Genomic DNA, 26,091 nt, shown 5'->3' on the forward strand with positions numbered 1-26,091 from the left:
CCTGCGCGTCCGGAGCCTGCGCGTCCGGAGCCTGCGCGTCCGGAGCCGGAGCCTGTGCTCCGCAACGGGAGAGGCCACAACAGTGAGAGGCCCGCGTACCGCAAAAAAACACAAAAAACAAAAAAACACTCTCACTTATTTCACCCTGTCGGGCATTCTGCCATCAACTTGTACTTTTTGGATTCAAGACACAGATTATATGTCAACAATAACCAGAGTAGCTATTACATAAGCTGGTTATGGGATGCATGTGCTTTCAACCGGTATCTTTTACAGTTTGGGTATAACAAAAATTTAGTTTTAGCACTCTCTTCTGAAATAAGCTTCTCTTATTTTTAGTGGCTTTTAATTACTTTGAGAGGGATTTAAATAAAAATACACTGAACTATCATTTCTCCAGGGAATTAAAAAAATAGTTTATGGGAAAACATGAAATGTGGGGAAATATTAAACACATTAAACTGCACAAATGTAATACATAAGTTAGACATCGAGCTTTTTATGATCTAAGAATCTATTCCAAGAAAAAGAAAAACTGAAATTCGAAGGCTTATGAACTTGTTTCAAAAAATAGTAAAAATAAGTTCCAGCTGGTGTAAGAGCATAGTAAAGGTACAACACAGTACGAGGGTAAATAATAGCAGAGGATGGGTGAGGCATTGGTAATGGGAAACTCTAAACATAGAACATTTTACGCTGCTTTTTAAAGGGATTTTTACAAAGATAAGGAAAAAATATATACACACACATAATACACAGAAATAACAGAGAAAATGTATTACAACAATATATCTCTATCAATAACAGGGAAAATGTATTACAACAATATATCAGATGAAGTTTTCTTTACACAATTTTCCAAGAGCAAGCATATGGCTAATATGGATTAATCACTAATGAATTTAATAACGTGAACAGATTATTAGCTCCTAAAGCTAGTTATTTTGTTTTCAAATGTTTCAATGTGCCAGATGTTTCATAAAAACAGTTTTTATTATTTAAAATGATTTATGAAGCTAAATGCCGAACTTTTATTTCTGTGTTAAAATTTAAGTGTTAAAAACCATTTAACAAACAGAATTTGCAGTTCAGTTAGCAGTCACTGAATGTGAAAAGAGTTCTTAAAATGCTCCTCTTTAGAGCCATTCTCGTTCCCATAGAAACCAATGTGAGATCCAGGAAAACAAGGTAAGTTCTAAAATAATCACCATTATAAATACCCATTATATAAATGTAAATACAGGCAATTGAAATGATTTAGATGATTTTGAAATTGCATATCATTTCCCAAACCATAATGATTCCTTCAGAGTGGTTCTTGTCTGTCACATAAATACAGCATTTACTAAATTTTAAAAATTCTTATGATTTACTTGTGAGACCATAATTGCCTTCTCAAACAAGTCTTGGGCATGCAAATATTGATTTTTGAACATGTATTCTGGTGCAAGATGGGTCTTTTTTTTGGCTGGGCTTTTACTTTATGGTAGATTAAGTACTTATCATTATTAGCATTTGAATTTTACGTAACCATTTCTCTATTCATTATTAATTGCTTTACAATGAGATCTAGAGATTTTAGTTATTTTACAATTACAATTTTTCTCATTTTTATTTGTCCAAGCATTTTTTCATGATAAAAGATCCAAGAAATCTTTTATTGGGATTGTAATTCCTCTCAAAGTCCAGAACCAATCATTGAGTGTACAGTACTCATAATATTAATGAAGATGTGAATGTGAGTTGTTATACATCCCTCTAAGAAGAGCTGAGCCTCCTAATGATTAAGGAGCAAGAACATTTCAGAGGAAAAGTTCCAACAATGAGAAGCAAACATTTGAATTTAGTATGGCTGTTGAAGGAGTTCTGGACATGCCACCCCAAGATATGCCGCTTTGTTATATTATTGTGAGCTGAACACATGAAAAATGGCAAGAGCTTTCTCTGAACTTCCTTTTACCTGCCTAAAGACAGATCCTCCAAAAGGAATTCAATTGTCATAAATCCCCTCCCGAGGATTGACTCTTATCACCTGGGAAGACACTAGATTTCAACTCCAAACCCAGATAAACTTTGTCACAAACTATCGTCATATCTCCCATCTATTCTTCTAAGAGCCCATTTATCATTCTTAAAAATCATTTACTCTCCCCTAGGTTGCCTATATCTCCCACCTTCCCCTATTAAGACAGTATATAAGCTCTCAGATCTCACTGCTATTTGGGGTGTTCACTTTTTTTTCTGTGATGCCCCAGTGTGTTAAAATAAAAATTAATAAATTTGTTTACCTTTAACACTATTAATCTGCCTGTCATAAATTTATTTTATAGACCCAGCTATTGAACCTAGGAGAGCAGATGGAAAGTTTTTTCTCTCCTACAATGTTAAAAGAACCACAACAAGTTATGGACTAGTCACACAGTTTTGTTGGCTGGATGAATTTTCAGAAACTCAGATATTTTCCCTTACATTTCACTGAAACCCTCGATTCTTAAAATGTGGTCTCCAGACCAGCAACATTGATATCACCTGGGAGCTTGTTAAAAAAGTAGAATCTCAGGTCCTAGGCAAGCCAAATGAGTAAGAATCTGCATTTCAACAAGATTAACATAGATATGAACGCACATTATAGTCTGGAAACACAGTCAGTCCCAAATATTTGCTCCAGAAAAATTTAGAAGTTTTATTCTGGTGGACTGATGGAAGCTAAAGAAGCTACTACCTAGGATGTAATTTCTAAATGGGGAAAGACCATGTCTGCAAGTAATTTTCTAGGACCCCTCAACTGGTAAGTAGCAAAGCCTGAGTTTGAACTCAGGTAGAGCCAAAGCTTTTTACATACCTTGAAAAGACATCATAGAGACTTGAGGTGTAGGTCGGCCTCCTCAGTTCTTCATGGCCAGCCAATTAGCTGTTCCTTCCTAAAGTCAAAAGGAAAGTGCCTTTGAAATTGGTCCTTCAGATATCAGCCATTTAACAATCCCTCACCTGGACATAGATATAGAAAGGTCAGTCTTATTGATCCATTCTGCCTAGTTACTGAATGGTCAACTCCACAGCAAACTTAAGGATTCAGGTATTTGTGATTTAACTTATAGCATGTGGATCCCGAATGGAACTTTTAGGTTTCATTTGCTTGAGACAAATGGAATCACCTACTATAAAATCTGCTTCTAACTTGATTTCCTGTGAAGCCAAATGTAATCAACTAATTATAGATATGACCTGATATGTAGGTAAAGGAATAGTTTTAACTACAATGCTTCTCACTAGAGTTGTGGAGGGTTTCCCCTCCAGAGAGCTAAGTCAATCCTAAGGTTGTTTTCTTCTTCATTCTACGGCTTTGCCCTCTGCCCTCTGCATGTCTATCTACATTTATGTGTTTTTGCCATTTTCCTACATGTGTGTATGTTTAGTAGTGTTAGAAAGAAATGATTCCAGGCGTTCTTGTGTCAACTGTCTGCCTCTTCACACGTTGATATGGTTTGTTTCTTATCCTTTAAGAGAGCCCTTAGGATCTAATAGCTCCACCACTTCTTAGTACTGTGGTTCTGGCCACATCACAACTTCTCTGTACCCATAAGTATAAAATGGATTTTTTGGTTCTCACTTAATAGGGCTGTTGTGAGGAAGATTCAATAAGTAAATACACAGAAAGGGCTTGGCACAGTACCTCATACAAAGTAAACACTAAATACATGTTACCTATTATTACTTTATTATTATTATCATTGTTGTTATTATTATCATTATTATTAACTTGTGGAGGGCCTGACTTCCTTGCAAAGTATCACCAAGATACCATCTAAGAAACAAAACCCACGTTTAGAGACTTTTAGGAGGGTTGGTATGCAGGATCTGAGATATTTAAAATGTACTTCAGAGAAATTATGTGATTTGCCTAAACCCCTGTTTAGTAGGGGTTTGGATTGAGTTTGGATTTATATGCTGGTCCATCAAATACATATTCTTATGTGCTTAATTTAACTAAGTAATAATGCTGCTTACACTTTAATAGCTACCATTTTCCAAAGTTTTTCCATGTGCCATGACCATTAAAATGAGAAGTTGTTCATTGTGTCATGTGTCACGATGATTAAAATGAGAAGTTATTTCAGTGGTTCCAGCTTTCTGGATTTAACGAATCAGTAAAATTTTTTAATTGGGGATTTAACATAAGGTTGTTTTTTAACAATTTATTGCCCAAAGACATATTAGTACGTCTTTTGTTACCCGAATGTTACTGACCAGAGACGTATCAATACGTTTTCAGAGAGTGATACAATTAACATCACCCTGTGGAGTTGTTAGAGCTTAAAATTGATCATGGGTTCATTATACAACTTATGTTGTTATCATTCATATTTTGCTCCGTTAGGTTTTTGTTCCAACCTTGTGTATATTATAAACACAAATTTATTACCGTAAAATTTTCAAAAATGATGCATCATGAAATTTTGAGTGAGGAAGAATTTTTCAGTGTATTTTATGCAGATACTTTCTTTGATTGTCCGAGCGACATATATACTACTGTCTCAGAAGATGACAGTTTTTCAGAATATAGTCCTGATTCAGATGATGTGAATATTCGACCCACAAAAAGACAAAATACCTTAGTGATTGATTTTGATATGGCAAGTGAAAATGAAACTCACAGTGCTGGAGAATGCTCCTTTGCTTCTACAGAAGAGTGGATTGAAGACAACATTTCATGAAAATTAGAAGATCTTACAGGTGTGTCAGGTGTAACTACTGAATGTAATAACTCACAAAGTGTTAGTGAAATAACAGAATTAATTTTTGGTAAAGACTTTTTTGAGTTGGTCGCTTCTCAAACAAACTTGTATCACCAACAGAATAAAAAAATCATACAAAAAGTATGATAAGACGTTAAAATGGACTGATGTAACCAATAGTGACATGAAGAAGTTTCTTGGATTAATAATTTTGATGGGACAAATAAGGAAGTCACACTGGAAAGAATATTGGTCGACTGATCCCTTACTTTAAACACTTATCTTTCCAAAGATTATGATGAGGCGAAGGTTCAAATAAATAATGACATTGCTTCACTTTAACGATAACTCAGAAACTCCACTTCCTACAGACAGAATTTCAAATGTTAAACCTCTTCTGGATTATTTTCTACCAAAGTTTCAATCGATCTATATACCCAAACAAGAGCTATCACTTGAGGAGGCAATGATAAAGTGGAGAAGACGACTCAGATTCAAAACCTATAATCCTGGAAAACTTGAAAAATATGGAATTTTGGTCAGGATGGTTAGCGAAACTGCAAATATATATGCAACCTTGAGATTTACATGGGTGAAGGAAAGAAACTGCAAGAAACAGTATTATCAGTCCTACAACCTAATCTTGGTTCATGGCACCATATTAACCAGACAATCTTTACAACAGTGTGTCCACATCTGAAATATTGTTGAAAAATAAAACCAGAGTTTGTGGGACTATAAGAGAGATTGTGGTCTACCAAACCAATTAAAGGAGAAATCTAAAAATCTACAGAGGGGAGAAATGACATTCTTACGGAAGGGAGAAGTGATTCTTCTCATAAGGGAAGACAACAGGCTAGTCTGCATGGTGACAACTATTCATGATGCCTCCATAGCATCTACAGGAAAAGAAGACAGGAGGACTGGCCATCAGATAACTAAGCCCACTTGCATATTAGAGTAAAATAAATTTATGAAAGGAGTTAATCGATCCAATCAGTATCTGGCAAACTTCAATATCCTCTGGAAAACTCGAAAATGGTATAAGAAAGTGGTTTTCTATTTGAGTAATTGCAGTTCATTCAATGCATTTAAAATTTATTGTAGCCTTAGTGCACAGAATAAAATGACTTACAAGCAATTTTTGTTAGCAATAAGCCAGAGAATGGGTAACTGACCATTCTGGTGAATGTAGTGGTACTCCCGCACCTGGTCCTTCTTGTGGCATTTCTAAGAGTCCCCTGAAAAGATCCACCTTGTCGACTATCAAATAAAATAAAAGAATATATTCAAGAGGAAATAACACCCACAGGACTAAAAAAAAAAAAAAAATGCCGCCAGAAAGTGTAAAGTCTGCTCTTCCAGGGGAAAGCGCAGTGAAACACGGTATATTTGTAATAAATGTTCTGTTCCCCTGCACAGAGGTGCCTGCTATACTGCCTATGGCACTCTAACGAAATATTAGAATGCTTTAGTAAGACGTTTAAAGTTTCAAATAAATACATTAAGTGCAAAAAAAGTTGTTGATATTTACTCAAACACGGGTGTTTCAATATTCACTTACATAACAAATTGCTGGCCACAGGCATTAGTCTCTACAAAAATCCCCGGGCCAATAATATGTTAAAATTATTCCTTTAATTGAATATATTCAGTTTTAGGGGAAAATCATTATACTGCCACTGATTTTGTTCTTTTGCTAAGAATTAATACAAACGTCATCACATATCAGATTATATAATAGGCCCAGAAACTAGAATTTGAAATTCTTGACGTCTTGGTCAAAAATTTTATAGCACTTCAAAAATTGAGATATACGTACTTCATGTAACATAAAATTAACCATTTTGAAGTGTACACTTCAGTGGTTTTTAGTATATTCACTATGTTTTGCAACCATCATCACTATCCAGTTCCAGAGGGTTTTTATCACTCCACAAAAAAACCTTCCACCTACTAGCAGTTAGTCCCAAATCACCCCTTATCCATCTCCTAGTAGTCATTAATGTTTCCGTCTCTTCAGATATGTCCTTGGGAAAATCTTTTATCTCTGCACAAAATGGCTGTCTCAGATCTGTGATTTGTTTTTTATTCTTTGCTGCCTAATCAAACTGCCCAAAACTTTACCTTGGTGTGTGGGTTGTCAGCGGCATATGTAATATGTACAATAGAGGGCATAATAGAGAGTATGAAACTCTAAGAGATCTCACTGTCTACATTTACTTCCAATTTTAGATCTTCCTCATCTTTTCTTTCATTAATTTGATATTTACTTATATAACATGCCAAATTACACATACTTTGAACTTAATTTGAAGACAGCTAATGTTTTCAGTAATCAATACAAGTCAAAAGAGTATTATAAGAATCATCTTATTTTTTTAAATTTACATCTAATTATAGGTTCCCAAATTCTGGTCCAAATTTGTGCTCTTATTTAGTTGCTCCATTCTCTGTATGCCCATTCACTCTGTTCATTTCTCAGATAATTTTATTTTAAAATAGAGATTCAAATGTGTTACTGTGTTTCATTGTGATTTATCTGTTGACATGTCTCTGAGTGGAATATGAACTCCTTGAAGGAAGGCCTTTGTCTCCACATGTTTGATTTTCAGCACAGTGCCTAGTACATGATATAAGTTAATGTTGTTGAATGAAGGAATGGGATTTAAATATACAAACATATGTATCAAAATTTAAAATAATACCCAATTATGTATCTATATATTACACACTATTCCTCTATTATACTACATATACATATACCATGTCAAGTTTTATGTAGTTCACAACTATATTCAAAATGACTTATTTTGAACACCATAAAATGTTACATATATCGAGTTTTACACAGTATTATAATAACCTCTAAACTAGTTATTACACACACACACACACACACACACACACACGCAGCACAATGTTTAACAGGTTATTTACCACAGCTTAACCGCAAGACAGAAGAACACTGAACAATGGAAAAGCTTGGAGATTAAAGTCAGGCAAACAAATCTGCTTTTGGGTTGTCTAGCAGTACCTCAGTGACGTAGGCTATTTCTTTCTGAACCTGAATTTCCTGTGATGTGGAGACATTTAATACCATGTTTAGGGAACTGGTTTAAGGGTGGAGTTAATCTAATTTAAGGGCCTGGCACTTGGCAGGCTTTTAATGAACTTTAGCCGGTACTTCATCCCTCAGCCTAAACCAAGTAAAGGTGGGTTTTTTTTCCACACATTATGAGTCTTTTCCTGTCACGGAAACCTACCCTGTTCTCAGTTTGTCAAGTCAGAGGGTCCGCGTAAGACGGTAAACGCACAAAATAATCCACCTTGCTAACTCTGAAGTGCTGCTAAATCCGCAGGAAGCGCTGGGCGGACCTCCAGTATCCCAGCATCCCTCGCGCTATCCGGTTGCTCTTCTCCCGCGTCTCTATGGTAGAGCCGGCCTGGGAGGCTGCAACGGCGGTGGGGGCTGTGGTAAGGCGAAGTGAGAGGTCCAACTTTCTTACTGGACTGAGAGGTTTTGGCCGCGGAGGGTCGCGATGTCAGAGAAAAAACAGCCGGTAGACTTGGGTCTGCTGGAGGAGGACGACGAGTTCGAGGAGTTCCCTGCAGAAGGTAACCGGCTCGCCCGCGGCCTCTGGGCCGCGCGGACAGTGACTAAGGCCTCCGAGTGGAGGCGGCGCGGGTGGAAGGGCTCGGCCGGGAGGCACCCGCGGGAAGTCTGGAACCCCGCTACTGGCTCTCAAGGCTCTGCACGCGCGACCCTCCACGACCGACTTCGGGTCGAGGTGTCACGGTGGGACTCACCTCAGCGGTGAGGCTAAATGCCTTCTGCTTCCTCACTGGGAGGAGCCACGGGGACCCTGGTTCCCTAGCCCGGTGGCCGGGATGGGGGGGCCTTTTCCTCTTCAGCCCGGTTACCGCCACCTCGTTCATGTCTACATAATCCCTTTTCCCTTTATTTATTGTTATTGTTATTATTATTAGTTTTAGCAGTCTTCCTTTGCCTTGAACCCTTCCAGAATTAAATTGTTGTTCCTAGTTAGGCCGATGCTGCCTACATTTAGGACTTAACATATGAAGCCTGTTAAGTAGAACGGGAGGATCAGGTGTTAGGGCTTAATTCCCGTTATTGCCTTCCTCTTGTTCCTCATTAATTTTTGATCACTTAACTTCAAACTAACATAAGTTTAAGGATTTATAAGACCGTAAAACGTCTACATTTTTATTAGCTTCATGGTTACCGAGAGGAGCTTTAGTTTTCTCGTTGTAGGTACCAGCAAATAGCTAACATTGTTTGGGTGGTTGCTTGTCTGAGTCTTTTGCTTCTATTAACTTAATTCATTTTCACAAGCCTAATAAGTAGGAGCTGGTATTTACATTTTTCAGATAAAGAAACTGAAGCTTGAACAGTTAAGAAACTTGCCCAGTGTCACGTAACTGGCTAGAAATGATGGGAACCTGGTCCAGTTGACACTAGCACTCTTAAAACTCTTTAGCTGTACTGCTTCTGTTTGTTAGATCGTTGTTGCCAATCAGGGTTTCAGAATTGTTGGTTTTATCAACTAATTGCTATGCGTAAGGTAAATATCTTATAAGAAAAGGAGGTTACTATTGGGTGACCTTTCTGAAGGTGTAGGAAGAGAACTGTGGTTAATGGTTACAAATCTGTTACATTAGTTACTGCTTCACCAAAATGGTCCTGAGTTGTACTCCCTCATGATCCTACTGTGCATAAAGCCAGAAAGCTGTAACATTTGTTATTTCTATTTATAGGGTACTGGGTTGTTTAGTGGAAGAAGACCTTGGAGCACATACTACACAAACTCGTAAACTAACCCAAAGCACATCTATTTTCAGTTCTGGGATTCATTATGTATTGTGGGGATTGTTTTTTGTTTTGGTAGTGGATTTATCTGTGCAGACATGTTTTCTTGATCTCACTTTCAAGTTGGTTCATAATCCTCCAACAGTGAGCTATGTAGTAAAAATCTGGCTTGAGATCAGGATCTGCTTCTAACGCAAACTTCATATTTGATATAGTTAGCATTTATTGTTTATCATATACAAGATACTATGTTAGGCACTTTACATTATATAGTCTAATTATCACATCTCTGAAGAAACTGAGGCTCAGAGATTTTAAAAGCTTGCCATTAAGTGGTCGTCAGGATCTGATAGGTCTTTCTGAGTCCCCAACCCAAGCAAACTTTAACCTGAATCCCTAACGTTTAGCTAAGTGCCTGGCACATGGTAGACGGTCAGTAAATGCTTGTCGAATGAGTGAACCTGTGTTTAAAATAAGTAGTCGAGAATTGACTGCTTAAAAAGGATCTAAAGATAACTGGGCCTGATGATACATATGATGTTTCAGCAACTTTCATTTCATCAGCTTTTGCAGAATATGTAATTCTTGTACTAAGTTTATGTTGGGAACATCAATTTGTTCAAAATGTTGGTAGTTACATAGTAAAAAAAAAAATCTCATTAAAGTTAAAAGGAAAAGCAAAGAATATTTTTTCTGAAGACAGGCCTCCCACAACAGACTGGTTTATTATCATAAGTAACTCACCATTTATTGGTCACCTTACAGAAAATCTGTCATCTTCAGGTTTGAATATGTAGAACCTCATTCATTCAGGAGATTTTCTATTTAGAATGAGCAGTAACATTTGAAATGCTTTTGCTTGTTTAGGTTTTTGTGTGTTTCTTCTCTGGTTTTTAACTCAGACAGGTAAAGTTGGAGAAGCAGTACTTTGAAACTGGCCTGTTTTGAATCTTTCAGTATTTGAGTTTTCAGATCAGTTATTAGTGCCCTGAATTACCAAGTCCTTTGCCTTCTTTGGAGATTCTTTTTCTTGTGATTGTCTTTATGGTGACTATGCCATTGACAAACTCACAAGTAGATACAACTTAAAATTGCCTGTAATCATCTAATCAATCTAGAGGAGGTCTTACTTTCAGTGGCCCATTGGGTCTCTGTGTTCCAGAAAGTGAATGATGTCCATTGTCTAGGGTAGCTTGCAGTTAAGAGCCTGTTACATGAAAGCATTACTGAAATTATGTATCCCTGGTTTGACTACAGAATTGTATATTTTTTGAGGGTGTTGTTGCTACATCTTATTCCTGATAAGAACTTGTTTGGTAAGATGTCAATTCAATCATTATAAGGAAGGAGAATTTCTGTTTTGAAAAGGAAACTAAGATAATGCGTTTTCATGGAGACTTCATTGTTTCTTCTGAATAGCTCTTCTTCAGTGTGAGGTGTGACGTGTGGGGTGATTTTCTGAAGGTGCAAAGAAACAAATGCTCCTTTTTTATCATTTGGACTGTGGATCTGTGTTACATTGGCAGTTCCTCACAATTCTAATTGGTGGGTGTGTGATCTGGTCATTAAGTAGGAACTGTTAAAAATCATGTTTAGGATCTTTGTGAATTCTGCAACTTCTTGACTGTTTAAACTCATTGACTATCAGATTTGTTGGAAGACATTCAACGTTTTGGGAATGATTTAATATCATTTTGGAGGCTTGGCATGGTTAGAATTTTAGAACTGGAAAGCAACTTAAAAGTCTTGAGAAGCTAGAACTTGTCAAGATCATACAGCTAGGTTAATAGTAGCAGGGTGGGGCCTAAAACTGAAATACTCTATAATTTATTTGAAACTTCAAACAATTTTTCAAATCAGACATATATTGAAAAGGTATTAAAATATTTTCATTAATCTCATTTCTCTTACAATTAGAAGTGGATGAGAGTGAAAATGGGAAGAACAAGTGGGCCTTTCATTTCTTTTATTCTGTTCTTCCTATGCCAGAATTGAGAGATTTCTTTCCTTTTTTTGAGGGAAAGAATATTTAAAATGAACCTGAGTTTGCCTTCAGAAGCAATGGTGTTTACAAGAGAATACTATTATACCAAGTAGTTTATAATTTTTCTATAATCACTGGAACTGCTGTGTTATCTGAAGCAGGCTGGTTGTTCCCTAATGCTGCTAGCATTCTGGAATAACTGAGGCACTCTCGCCTGTGCCTAACAAAGTAGGACATCTTATAGCGGTTCTTAACCAAGAAAGTATTTTTGGATATCACATTCACTTGTCAAGTGAGAAAGTAAAATAACTGCCAGCATATAGTGGGTAAAGGTCAAGGATTTTAAATACTTGCTATGCATAGACCAGTCCTGCACAAGGAAGAATTGTCCTGTGAAAAATGCCACTGAGAAATATCTATGTGAACATTGGATACCAACTGGACTAAATCATCAACAAAAGAGCTCCTTAGAATCTTAGTTAAATACTGACTATGTCAGATACTGTACTAGTCAGTTTACCTAGAGCCAAAAGGGCTTTGGTATTTTCAGTTATTAAATGTAATATAGTGGACACATAAATAATGTCACATATTTAAATTAGTTGCATGGTGGTAGCAAGAAATGAAGAATTCATGTTACTAAAATCTTTTAAGAAAAAAGATAGATATAATGAATGATAAAGTGCCTATTCGATGTCCATTCATGGTAATCATATGCAAGAAGAAAATTTTTGAGCTCCAGGATGGAATAAGCATGATGAATCTAGGATCAGACCTAGGTTCAAAATCCACCATCCATCAACTTTTTGTTTTCCCTCAAAATTCACAATTTTATATGTTGTAGAATATGAATACAACAGAGAAGTCATTACCACCAAAAAGGTAACAAACATATCCATCACCCCCAAAAGTTCACTCGTGTCCCTTTATAATAATCTCTCCCTGTCAGTCCTCTCCACATCCCTTCCCATCCCCAGAAAATCACTGATCTCCTTTTGACATGATAGATTAATTTGCGTTTTCCAGAATTTTATATAAATGGAATCAGACAGTATCTTTTTCCTCAGGCATCTTGTACCCAGCATCATTATTTGGAGATTCATCCATGTTGTTGCGTTTATCAATAGCTTGTTCCTTTCTCTTGCTGAGAAATATTCCACTACATGGCTATACCACAGTTTGTTTATTCTTTCACTTTCTGAGGAACATTTAGGTCATTTCCTGTTTTTTTTCCAATTACCCTTTTTTTTCCCCTTACAAATAAAACTACTGTGAATATTCATGTAGAAGTCTTTGTGTGAACATATGCTTTCATTTCTCTTGGTTTAGCACCTTGTAGTGAAATGACTGAGCGTTACAGTAGGTTTATGTTCAACTTTAAGAAACTGCCAAGCTGTTTCCAGTGTAGTTATACATTTTACATTCCCACAAGCAGTGTATAAGGGTTCTAGTTACTCTACGTCTTTGTCAACACATGGTCATTTTAATTTTAGACATTCTGATAGGTGTAGTGGTATCTCATTGTGCATCAGTTTTTAACTTGTCGACTTGTACTAGTTACTTAAATCCTTTAAAATATTTTTGCAGCAAAATATGTAGGATAATTGTACAAGTAACTGCTTATTTAAAATTTAAACCTATGAAAAGGTATAAATTAAAAAGTGAAAGCACTGTTTCTCGCCAACTTTCCCCAAAAACATTACTTATGCTCCAGTATAATCACTGTTAAACAGTTCTTTCAGTGTCCTTCCTGAATTTATATATATGTATACATATATATATTTATTTGTGTGTGTTTGTATATATCCTCACAAAGGACCATATTACATATACAGTTTTTCTTCTTTTTACATTATATATCTTAGACGTGTGTTCACATTAATATAAACATCTACCTCATGCTTTTTAATAGTTGTGTTCTACTAGTCTATTGTATGCACAATAAATAATCTATAAATATCTATTGATATCTAGGTGGTTTTAGGTTTTTTGTTTGCTTGTTTTTATGTTTTGTTTTTTTCTGTTACAGAATATGTTGCAGCAAATATTCTTACGTCTTACATCTTTGTTTTTGTTTATAAGATAAATTCTTAGGAAATTGCCAGATCAAATTGGCAGGTTCATTTTAATTTTTTTAATATAATTTTTATTTTGAAATAATTACAGACTTACAGAATAATTGAAAGTACAATACAAACAACCTTTTTTTCCATGAGCCAGCCTGATGTTCATCACCCCTAGATATTTTAATGTGTATTTCCTACAAAGACATAACCTCAGTACAACCATCAAAATTGGAAATTAACACACAGATATATTACTGTCATTTAATCCATAGGTCCTTTTCAGCTTTCTTCAGTTGTCTTAATAATGTCTTGATTAAGAATCATGGATTACATTCAGTTGTCATATCTCTAGTCTTCTTTAGTCTACAGCAGGTCTCTTTGTCTTTGACTTTTGTGATTTTGACACTTTTGAAGATTACAGGCCAGTTATAGAATGTTTCTCAACTTGGATTTGGCTCACGTTTATATATGATTCGATTTAGGTTCTGCACCTTGGCGGGAATATCATAGTAGTGATGCTGTATTCCCATTGCATCCTGTCAGGTGGAACATGATTCTCATTTATTCCATTGCTGATGATGGTAACTTTATTAAGGTAGTGTCTGTGAGACTTTTCCATTGTTAGATTACTGATTTTCCCTTTGTAATTAATAGATATTTTACTAGGAGGGACTTTGAAACTGTGTAACCACAGTTTTCCATTCATTATCAAACTTTCAATTTATTCATTTGTGTATTTATATCAATATAGACTCATGAATTCTCATTCGATGGGTTATAATTTGTTGCTATTATTTATTTTGATATTCAGATTGTCCCAATTTGTACATGGGGAATCCCATCAAGCTGTCTTCTGTGACCTTTTGACAAGTCACCATCATTCTTTGTGCATTTCCTAGCATTCTGACACAAGTAGGTGTTCCAAGCTAATCTTATACTTTTCCTCTTCCAGTCCTGGAATCAGCCATTCCTTTAAGGTGCATAGCTTTCAGTGGAGAATGATATTTGGAAAGTAAGATCTTACCTCCAGTTGTGCTAATGGCTTTTGGGATGCTGTCAATGGAAGGAACTAGGAAGTAGACAAATGTATGTACATATATACATCTATTTATGTATGTGTTTGTATAAAACCATGAGTTCACATAGGTATCTGTAATTTACAGTTCAACACCACAGGGCTCATTCTAGTTTTTTCCCTTTCCACATTTGTAACTTTCTTCCCCAGCAGTGAGAAACCTGGCTCCCATTATTGTAAATATTGGGTCATTGTCTATTAGGTTATCCTCCTCCCTAACCAATGTTTGTTGTCCCCTACACCCACAGATCCCCTCCTTATCTCACTTAGGCTTCAACATTTTATGCTAGGCCACTGTCACTTCTCCTTACTCCAGCATTGGATGGTTTCTTGACTCTGTCCTGGCTATGACACACCAACCACACAACACTGCCCCTCCACAGGAATGCCTTCCTGGCTCTGCTTGGGCTCTGACACCTCATTCAGGACCAGGTGCATTTTGAATTTTGACATATTCTCAAATTACCTTTTACAAGGGTTACACAAATTTCCATCTACAGGTCACCTTTTACCTGCACTCCATATTAAACATTTTAGTCATTACAAACCTGAGGGATGAAAATGGAATCGCATCATTTTGATTTGGATTGATTTCTTTGAGCAAGATTGACCATTGCGTTTTTCCTTTAATTGTTACCTTCTTAATCCTCAGTTCCTTCATGTAATTTGTGGATAATAATCAGTCATGTAACGATTGTATGATTGTATTAGTCTGTTTGAGCTGCCATAACAAAATACCATAGACTGAGTGGCTTAAACAATAGAAATTTATTTTCTCACAATTTGTAGTTTGGGAAGTGCAAGATGAAGATGTTAGCCTGTTCAGTACCTGCTGAGGGTTCTCTTCCTGGCTTGCAGACTATTGCCTCTCACCATATCCTCACAAGGTAGAGAAAGGGAGCTCTCTGGATTCCCTTCCTATAACAACACTGATCTCATGAGGACTCTACCCTCATGACTTCATGCAACACTAATTGCCTTCCAAAGGCCCCATCTCCAAATACCATAACATTGAGGGTGGTTAGGACTTCCTCATATGAATTTCAGGATTGGGGGACACAGACATTCAGTCCATAAGAATGATATATGTGTAAAATGTGTAGCATAGAGTTTGGCACAAAGTTGGTATTCTGTGAACATTAGGCTCCTTTTTTTCTCCCTCCTAATCTACTTAAGGATTTGGATTTTGCATGATGTTTGGTATTTATTTAATTTGAACCATTTTCAACAAATATTTTGTAATTTTAGATGTATCCAAAATTAAGCTTGTTGAGCTTGAGGGTTATTTGATTATTTTTTTAATATTAAAAACTTATAAATTAAAAAATATTGTCAAAAGTTTTTCCAAAAGTACTTTAAAAAATAGTTTGATTATTCATATAAAATATAAAGATACATAACACAATAGTATGTATTGTTTAAGGATGCATACAAATGTACAAGAGGTATAAAGAGATACAGTGGAATGAACCCCCCCCCCAAATCAAGATATTAGTGCTTGCCAGGGGGTTGTGAGTGGTGTGACTCAGGATATTAAACAGTAAAAACTACTTTGAAAAACTATTTGATTAGTTATTTAACTGGTTCAATGGAATGAAGAAGCATTAAGCAATTGTGACAGGTGTTCATTGTTACGTAGTAATGTTGTTTTTAAGCATAACTCATTGAAAGACATGAACAGTGAAAACAATGAGGGGAAAATAAAAGTTTCAAAAACTATACTTACACTCTTCTGAAGTATTAAAAATTTACCAGATATCTTTTTTTCCAGTTTTGTGCTCTGTTATTGATGTAATGCTTGGTAGAAATGGTATCTTTATTCTGCAACCTGTTTCTCTTTTTACCTCCATCACCCCTTAAGTTTCCTTGGTGTGATTAGCCCATAATAAATGATTTATTCTTTCGATATATGTTTGTAGAGCGCTCCCTATACATCTGGCACTGAAAGGTGCAGAGCGAGAATGATTCTAGCTGCCGTTTATCGGTACAAAGCGCTTTAGGTACATTGTTTTATGTAATCCTCATAGCAGCCTTATGACAGCTTTATACTTGGGGCTCAGCAAAATAACTTACCAAGGACAAAGTTAACTAGAGACTGCACAGAGGCAAATTTGACTCTTTAGGTAGATATTTGTCTTTGGACTTAGTGATATAAATGTCAATGGAGATCAGTAAGTTTTCATGCCAGACTTGAGCTTTTTAGTATTTTGCAAGTGCTTATGCTAGGAGGGGGCACTCCAAGCCTTTCTCTCCCCACACCCAAGTAAACCAGAACACCTTTGCTTTTGACTGTCTTTTTCTGTTGGGTTTCTGGGTAAGATTTCACTTGGTTTCCTTCCAGTGGAAGCGGGTGGTGGTGGTGTGGGGATTAAACCACTGATAGTAAAGTGCAACAGCAGCTGAAAAGAAGGGGAAATTATTTACAGTTGTGTACCGCATGAGGCCGCAACATTTGAACAGAGCTTTCAAAAGGTAGAAGTGTAGGAAAGGGGTTTCCAGAAAAAGGGAAGAGGAGTAGATGCTTGGAGGTGGAAGATCAATGTGTATGTGTATTTTATTTGGCTGTGAAATAGTAGTTGCAATTACATAGGTAGTTTGGGGTCTAATCATGGAAAGCTTTAAGCCAAATGACCACTTTGGACTTGATCCTTAGGTAGATGAGACGTGGGGGGGGGGGTTGGTTTGTTTGTTTGATATGTGTATGTTTCCTTTAGGCAGTAGGCAGTTTAGGAAAAATTAACCCAGCAGAATTTGAAAGGATAGAAAGTCAGGGAAGCTAATTAGCAAATTGTTGAAATAGCTTAGGTGAGGACTCAGGGCCTGAAATAGGTTGTTATTAGGGAAGAGTGATGCAAGAATTACAAGGGAGCTTTGGCAGCTATTTTGATAGTAAGAAATCAGGGATTGTGATTTTGCACTTGCATAATTAATGGAAGACCGATGGTTGAGTTCACATTGGATACTCTTTCTTTTCTTTTTTTTTAAATTAATTAATTAATTTATTTTTGGCCGCGTTGGGTCTTGGTTGCTGTGTGCGGCCTTTCTCTAGTTGCGGCAAGCGTGGGCTACTTTTCATTGCAGTGCGCGGGCTTCTCATTGCAGTGGCTTCTCTTGTTGCGGAACATGGGCTCTAGGCACGCTGGCTTCAGTAATTGTGGCACGTGGGCTCAATAGTTGTGGCTCGTGGGCTCTAGAGCGCAGGCTCAGTAGTTGTGGCTCATGGGCTTAGTTGCTCCGCGGCATGTGAGATCTTCCCAGACCAGGGCTTGAACCTATGTCCCCTGCATTGGCAGGCGGATTCTTAAGCACTGTGCCACCAGGGAAGTGTCCTACATTGGATACTCTTGCCTCAATAATATGGAGGATCAAAATGAGAGAATCAGTATGAGTGTAGGGCATGAGTGCTTGGAAAAGATTAGAATAACTAATGGCTTTGAGGAATTTTATAGAATTAAAGAGAAATAAAAGCACTAATCAACCAAGAGAACCAAAGTCAGCATGTTTCCTTTGTTTGTTTTATATTTTTCTTCATGTAATGTTCTGTATATACATGCACATTTTTTATTTGAAGCAACTTTGTTGGAGATTAGTTTATTTATATTCAGAGTAGCTTTACTGTTAAGGAATGAATGAGAGTTTGATTGATGCTCCTGAAAATCGCTTTAAAGTAGAACATTTGCAACCCTATTTGGTATAAATAGAATTTCCTCTTTACTTTTCTCCAAAGTGGTATACTTTATACTTTTTAGAAATTTCAGAAGGTATGTTGGAGGGTGGGGGAGAGTAAGTACTTTTAAAAACATTGAGAGAGAACCATTTTTCACACTTAAATGTCAAGGTGATACTTAGATGAAGTATGTGGGATCTTTGGTAACTCAGATTTGTGACATTTAAAGCTAGTCCAACATGTAATTCTCACTGGCAGATGTGAACAAAGTCAAATTTGGGGGCAAAGTCTCAAATAATTTAGAATTGCTAGACACTTATGTATTAGGCATCTGTTATTGGTTATTTCCAATTCTGACTTCTTAAAATATGGTAATTTTTTTTACCAGTACACATCTGGAGGCCTGCACACTGAAGTAAACACAGCTGTGGTTATTTAAATGAATAATCACAATCCTGGCAATGCATTTAGTGTTGAAGATAAAGTGTGTACTTTATAGTCATCTACGTATTGAAGGAAGACATTAGACATAAATCAGGTATCCTTGTTTGATTTTATTATTTTGCCCTTTTAAAAGCTGTTTCTGGGTTTAATGCTTTAAAAGTAAGTGATTAAATAAAATTGCATGGTTAACAGTGCAGTGTTATAATTGAAAAGTAAAACACAGTTCAGAGATGTTTTGCAAGAGAAGTCTGCCAAATCCAGAGATTACAACAGTCACATGTTTTTTATGTTCCCCTTCATTTAGTTGAGTTTACATATATTGTAGTTTATATATATTGTAACATGTATAATACGGAGGACTTACAAGTGTTGGAAATAAATTTGGGGATGTTATACCCTATCACTTAAACATTTTACGTAATATAGTTCAGTACATTCGTAGTTAATAAAGAAAATCTTTAAAGTTTCCACCTAAAATAGATTGTAGATTCTGGTTTGTCTTTGTATGCTCAGTAGTGTCATAATTGTGAAATACTGTATAATAATACGAATGAAATACAGAGCTACTGTCATGAATCTTTTTGTGTGTGTGTTCTACCTAAAATCGGTTTTTTTTTTTAATTTATAAATTTATTTATTTTTGGCTGTGTTGGGTCTTCGTTGCTGCACGCGGGCTTTCTCTAGTTGTGGCAAGCGTGGGCTACTTTTCGTTGCAATGGGCGCGCGGGTTTCTCATTGCGGTGGCTTCTCTTGTTGCAGAGCATGGGCTCTAGGCGCACTGGCTTCAGTGGTTGTGGCACGTGGGCTCAATAGTTATGGCTCGCGGGCCCTAGAGCACAGGCTCAGTAGTTGTGGCGCACAGGATTAGTTGCTCCGCGGAATGTGGGATCTTCCCAGACTAGGGCTCAAACCCGTGTCCCAGGGAAGTCCTCTACCTAAAATCTTGCTCATAATACTGTTTTCCCTCCATTCATGAGCCAGTTTATTTTTCTTGGGACTTTATTTCTACCTTCTTCCCTTTCCTTTCCTTGCCATTAAAGTAACATGAGATGGTTGTTACCAGAGGGAGAGATACTTGATCCTTATGCTAAATGATCATCAGAATTCAACTTGATAAGCTAAAAATTGTACTAGTTTTAAAATTTTGAAAAAGATACTGTTCAGGGACTTACTTCCCTGGCAGTCCAGTGGTTAAGACTCCACGTTTCCTCTGCAGGGGACACCAGTTCAATCCCTGGTCGGGGAACTAAAATTCCCACATGCTGCTCGAGGCCAAAAACAAAAAAACAGAAACAAAAAAAGACCGTGTTCAAACTCGTATTTCCCATATTACATAAAGAATTTGATTGTTTTTTCTTCCCTAGCCTTTATGGAGTTAAGGATTGAACCTCCTACAAAATAAGTTATTGAAGCTGTTACGTTTCTTGTTCTAGATTCTCTGAGACAGTAGGGTACAAATTAACAAGTATGTTTTTTTAGTCTCTTAAAGTTAAAAGAATTAAAGTCAACTTGAAGGTATTTGAATGACATCAGTATTAACAATATTGAAATCAACTTTTTTTTTTTTTTTTGGCCATACCATGTGGCTTGTGGGATCCTAGTTCCCCAGCCAGGGTTTGAACCTGGGACCTCAGCTGTGAAAGCACAGGGTCCTAACCACTGGACCACCAGGGAATTCCCTGAAATCAACATTTTGAATCAAGCCATAATTAGATTAAAAGTCCTGTGGGCCCTGTATTTTTATTGTTCTGGAAAGGGTAGGCTTACAAGATTAGCAGAGAAATGTGAAATAAATATTCTTGTTTTTTATATTTCTAACTTGAATCTTTTGACAATTTATTTCCTTAAAAATTTAGGAAACTGGTTAGTTAGAAGTGGTTCAGGCCGATATGAGGCTTGGTGTCTTAGAACTTTAAAGTTCAATTGTGACTTGAGTTATGTCACCTTCTTTACTCAAGAGCATATTATACAGTCGTAACGTATTCAAATTATTTTGTGGAACATTAAGCTCTATTAGATATCTTTATAAAGATTCCTTAAAATATCAGTGAAACAAATATTTCGTTTGACAATTCTTATTTCTAGGCTCAACCCAAGTATATTTAAAGTCTAGGATTTGAGGTTGTGAAATAACGGTAGAAAAAAGTTAATAAATATTTTCTTGTAAGACAGTCTTCACTTTCTGTTTTTTTGGTAGTGGTAATGGTGGTTTCAAAGCAAAGAGGGGTATGCTATACAGTGATCTCTAAGGCTTTCTCTGTTTCCAAAATTCTGTAATTTTAAATAATCTTCAGTCTTAGCCATTTTATAAAAACTTGAAGTATAAAGCCAAACTTTGCTGCATTGTTTTAATGAAATAGTTTTATGTGAATTTTTTATACTGGAATGTTTAGTGTCATTAAAACAAATCAAGAAACAAAAACTCCTAAGCTGTCCATTAATATTATTAGATAGCTCAGAACTGTAGGTTATAGGAAGACTGGAGGGAATGGGGAGGAATAGCATGATTCACTTGCTATAAAAGGAATAATGGATTGCATTTTTCCATTATAATAAGTTAAAGGTACAAGAATCTGAATTTCTATGATTTGAAGTGTTTTATTTAATTTTAATTTAAAGAATTAAAATCATGTAGTTGATTCTTGATGATTTAGTATTAGGGAAATATATCTACTTTTTGAGCCCCTTTTTAATTTAAAATCTGATCTTAGCCTGCAACCTGTACCATCTTTACATAATGTTCCTCTCTTGTATACTTAATGCTTCAGTTTCTGCCCCCTTTATTTTTGCCTTAAAGTAGTTCCCTTCTTTCTGAGATTTCTCTGCTCTTAGAAAAACAAAAAGAAAATTTGTATACAACAATGTACATATTAAACAGTTTATTATTGATTGCAATGGCAATATGAGAATAACAGTATTGTTTTAGCCCTATACCTAATGATTAACTCTTGACTTAACTAAGTCACTTTGCTCGTTTATAAAAGTTCAGAAATGTTTTTTATCTTTAGCTTTGGAAGTAGATATACTATCTTTATTTTTTTTAATTTCTTTTTTTTTTTTTTTTCGCCACACCGGCTGACATGCGGGACCTTAGTTCCCCGACCAGGGTTTGAACCCGTGCCCCCTGCACTAGGAATGTGGAGTCTTACTTACTGGACCACCAGGGAAGTCCCCAGATATACTATTTTTAAAAATTTGGTTGCATTAGCTTTCTCATCACTCTTCCGTAGACTGTAGGAAATCCTAAATGTGATTTCCTTTACTTTAACTTCTTAATCTACTCTCATTAAAAACTATAGGTAGATTCATAAATAGAATAAAAATTTTCAGTTTGAAAGGTACTTCTATAAGAAAGGAGAACATGTAAGGATATCTGTAGCCCAGTCAACTTAATTTTGAGATATAATTAATACTTAGTATTGTTAAGTATTACTACTGTTGAGGACCTCAGAGAATAGTATAGGATTTGAATTTAGATCATTACAATATTTCCTTTTTGAGAATAATAATATTACTGGGAGATATAAGAACATTTAGGCCAATAAAAATCAGTATTTTTGATTATTGAAAGTTTTTATTAATGAATATACATTCACTACCCTATACCAATGATTAAAGTTGAGTATACATTTGACTGAGCTTCCTAGCAACCTGAAATAAATTGCCTAAGAGAAACTTTCATCTTTTCAGGCACTAATATCTTAAAGAAACTTCCCGCATGATCTCTCTTCAGGGAGCATTCAAACAGATGATCGCAAGTCTCAAAAGTATTCTTAGAGTAAATACAGTTGAGAATTCTACACGACTCATTCATAATACAAGATATTGTTATTCTCTTCCATCTTGAAATATATACTCTGGACTTCACTGAAACCACACACTGCCCTCTGTTTTCTCGAGATTGACCGCTCAGAGGAAGGGAACTTGAGAAATGTAGTTCCATTTACCCAACATTTTTTTGAGTGTCTACTATGTGCCCAGTACTCAGCTATAGACATTAGAGTTGCAAATTTAATAAAATGTGCTTCCTACCTGAATGTTTTGCATAGTTACTTACAGGAATGGTGGTCATTTTGGGCATCAGTGGAAGAGGGTACAGACTGTAAGATTAGAGAGGAGGGGACAGAAAAAAGACCACAATAATAGTCCATGAAGTATGGAATAATCCCTCCTAAATTAACACCGTGGCAGCAAGAATAGGGAGGAGGAGACTATAACTCTGTAGATTCTTGAGCTGGAATCAAAAGGATATAATGAATGGTTATGAGAGTTGAAGGAGAAAGGATAGCTAAGCTGCCTCCCAAATTTCTGGTTTGGGGGGACCAGGTAAATGGAGGTACTTTCTTATATTCTTAAATCATGATGTTGACATATGGCATTTAAAATTTTTTGTTAGATACATAATGTAACAAATATAATACCCATATGAACCATTGTTGAATACCTTTAAATCTATATGTGCTTTATAAGAAAAGCCTAAATCATACCTTTTCTTATTGACTTCTTTTTTTTAAAAGATCGAAATGTTCTTAGCCATGTTTCTAATAAGTAATTACTAAGATGAAGCTACTAGGACACATTTAAGAGCATGTGTAACTCATGCTTACTGTTTTTGGAGGGGAGGGATCAAGCAAAAATACACAAGGTCTGATTTAGAGTTCGTTGCATCTTTCACAACCAACTGTCGTGCATATGCACAACAGGTATTGTTGTGGTTTAAGAATACAAAGGTAAATAAAAGAGTTTTATTCTTAAGGAGCTCAGATACTAGTAATGGACATAGGCATATAAACTGATAAATATGATTGTACAGTATGTAGGTGCTGTGATAGATATACACAAAAGAGGGGACCTAATCTCTGAAGGAAAGGAAGAGAGGGAATCAGGAAAGCTTCCAGAGGTGATTTCCATACTGGTTTTTTAAAAACTAGTTTTCTCAGATTTTAATTTTGAAACTTAACCCTATAGAAGTTTTAAATAAAGGACAAATGGGAGGAGTGTAATGGGTGAAGGGATCAAAAGGTACAGACTTGCAGTTACAAAAATAAGTCATGGAAATGTAACGTATAGCATGATGACTATAGTTATTAATACTCTATTGCATGTTTGAAAGTGGCTAAGAGAGTAGGTCTTAAAAGTCCTGATCCAAAAAAAAAATTTATAACTGTTGGTGACGGATATTAACTAGACTCATTGTGGAGATCATTTCTCAGTGTATACAAGTATCAAATTATGTTGTATACTTGGAACTAATATAATGTTATATGTCAGTTATACCTCAAAAAACAAGAAGGCAACAAACACCCATGTTTCATCAGTTAACATTTTGTCATATTTACTTTATTTCTATCATATGTATGATAGATATGTATGATATAAAATATATTTCAGAAGCATTTACAAGTAAACTTGTCAACAAAATGACACGATTCTTAAATATTTCAGCATGTGTGTCTTAAAGAATAAGGACATTCTCTAACACAGTTTTACAACCATGTTTAAGAAAATATTTGGTTTACTTTTTGTTATCTGAGTATGAGTTATCTTTTTTTATGTTTAGCAGTTTTGAAATTCCAGGCCGGTATTGTCCTGCTATTCAACTTACTTTTCTGTTATTGGTGCTGTGTTTTGAAAGATTTTGTAATAGACCTTATAAAAATTATCAGCACAGTAAATATCCTCCTGAAGTTACAATAAATTTTCATAGCAAATAGAATTTTTTGTATTAACTACTGTTTTAAATCTGCAAATTCAAGAATTGAGAAAACAAGATAGCATCAATTGAGATTTAAAGAGGAAGATTACCATTTCTCATAGATATGGTTTTAGATGTTTTGAATTGAGAGAGTTCAGTAGCAAGCTTTCTGAAGTTTTTGTATTTATGGAAGTAATGTATGAGAAATATTTAGATGGCATCTGTTTCTGTTTTTAGACTGGGCTGGTTTAGATGAAGATGAAGATGCACATGTCTGGGAGGATAATTGGGATGATGACAATGTAGAGGATGACTTCTCCAATCAGTTACGGTAAGTTTTAAGCCAAATTTTTATATAGCTTAGTATTAATTGTAAGCATGGAATATGTAACTTATATATGACAATTGCCTTTGAAATAGATTTTCGAATTATGAAAAGTAAGATATATTGCCTCATCTCCTGTGTTTCTAAACATGAATACTTTGTGTAATTGCATAGAACTTTTGTTCTTTCTAGTCTCTTTATAAAAGTAGTTAACTAGAAGCATATTTGCTATTTTTTTTAATCCTTGTAGGTTTAATTCTGTCACTGTTAATTTTCTATCAATATTGAACAACTCAGCAGAAATTAGAATCATAGGGTGCTCAGACCCAATGTATTGGTGATTCTCAAACTGGAATGGAGAGTGAGGTGTTGGGAGTGTATTTTTCCATATTCATGTACAAATCTACCTAAAATGATTGGTTGATTGATTATCAATCGATTGAAGTAAAATTTATATAATGTAAAATTAATCGTTTTAAAGTGTACAATTTAGTGGCATTTTGTATATTCATAATGTCATACAACTATCATCTGTATTTAATTCCAAAACATTTGCAGCACCCTAAAGGAAACACCATATCTATTAAGCAGTCACTCTGCATTCCTCTCCTCCTCCAGCCCCTGGCAACCGCTGATCTGCTTTCTGTCTCTGGATTTTCCTGTTCTGGATATTTCATATAAATGGTATCACATGAGTGATCTGTATGTCTAGTTTCTTTCACTTAGTATAGTGTTTTTAAATTTCATCCATGTTGTAACATGTATCCGTATTTCATTCCTTTTTATGGCTAAATACTGTTTCCTTGTATACATAGGCCACAGTTTGTTTATCCATTCATCGGATGATGGACATTTGGGTTGTTTCCAGCTTTTGGCTGTTGTGTACAGTGTTACAGTGAACATTCATTTACACGTTTTTGTTTGAATATCTCTTCAGTTTTGTTGGGATTTAGTGGAATTGCTGGATCATATTGCAGTTCTGTTTAACTTTTTGAGGAATTGTCAAACTGTTTTCCACAGCAGCTGAATAATTTTACATTACTACCAGCAATATAGGAAGTTTCTAACCTCTCCACATCCTCGCCAAAACCTTTTTTTTTTCTTTTTTTTTTCATTTTAACCATCCTAGTGGATGAATTGGTATCTCATTGTGGTTTTGATTTGCATTTCTTTAATGATACTGATGAGCTTCTTTTCATGTGTTTGTTGGCCATTTGTATATCTTTTTTGGAGAACTACCTGTTCAAGTCCTTTGCCCATTTTCAAAG

The 26,091-nt window shown here is 35.6% G+C and overlaps 1 protein-coding gene, 1 long non-coding RNA gene and 1 other non-coding gene across 4 annotated transcripts in view; 1 reads left to right on the plus strand and 2 right to left on the minus strand.

The window, feature by feature from the left end:
* LOC114901234 overlaps positions 1–8,104 on the minus strand; it is an 82,050-nt gene extending 73,946 nt beyond the window's left edge. The window contains exons 1-2 of the long non-coding RNA XR_003795084.1: positions 8,003–8,104; positions 2,843–2,921 (exon numbers count right to left, since the gene is read on the minus strand). This is a non-coding gene — a long non-coding RNA (uncharacterized LOC114901234). The remainder of the gene's footprint in view (positions 1–2,842; positions 2,922–8,002) is intronic.
* A 67-nt stretch (positions 8,105–8,171) lies between these two features.
* The window catches only part of LOC114901764 (26S proteasome complex subunit SEM1), a 40,164-nt gene continuing 22,244 nt past the window's right edge, over positions 8,172–26,091 (plus strand). For both annotated transcript variants that reach the window (XM_029233887.1, XM_029233889.1), the window contains exons 1-2: positions 8,172–8,354; positions 24,736–24,829. In XM_029233887.1, the coding sequence (XP_029089720.1) occupies positions 8,279–8,354; positions 24,736–24,829 (170 nt within the window). In that variant the 5' untranslated portion in view covers positions 8,172–8,278. The remainder of the gene's footprint in view (positions 8,355–24,735; positions 24,830–26,091) is intronic.
* Positions 20,405–20,477, minus strand: TRNAE-UUC. The gene has a single exon. It is a non-coding gene; the product is annotated as a tRNA-Glu (tRNA).

This window comes from Monodon monoceros, unplaced genomic scaffold, assembly GCF_005190385.1.
Source record: "Monodon monoceros isolate NGI ecotype Baffin Bay Population unplaced genomic scaffold, NGI_Narwhal_1 Super_Scaffold_2, whole genome shotgun sequence".
NCBI lineage: Eukaryota > Metazoa > Chordata > Mammalia > Artiodactyla > Monodontidae > Monodon > Monodon monoceros.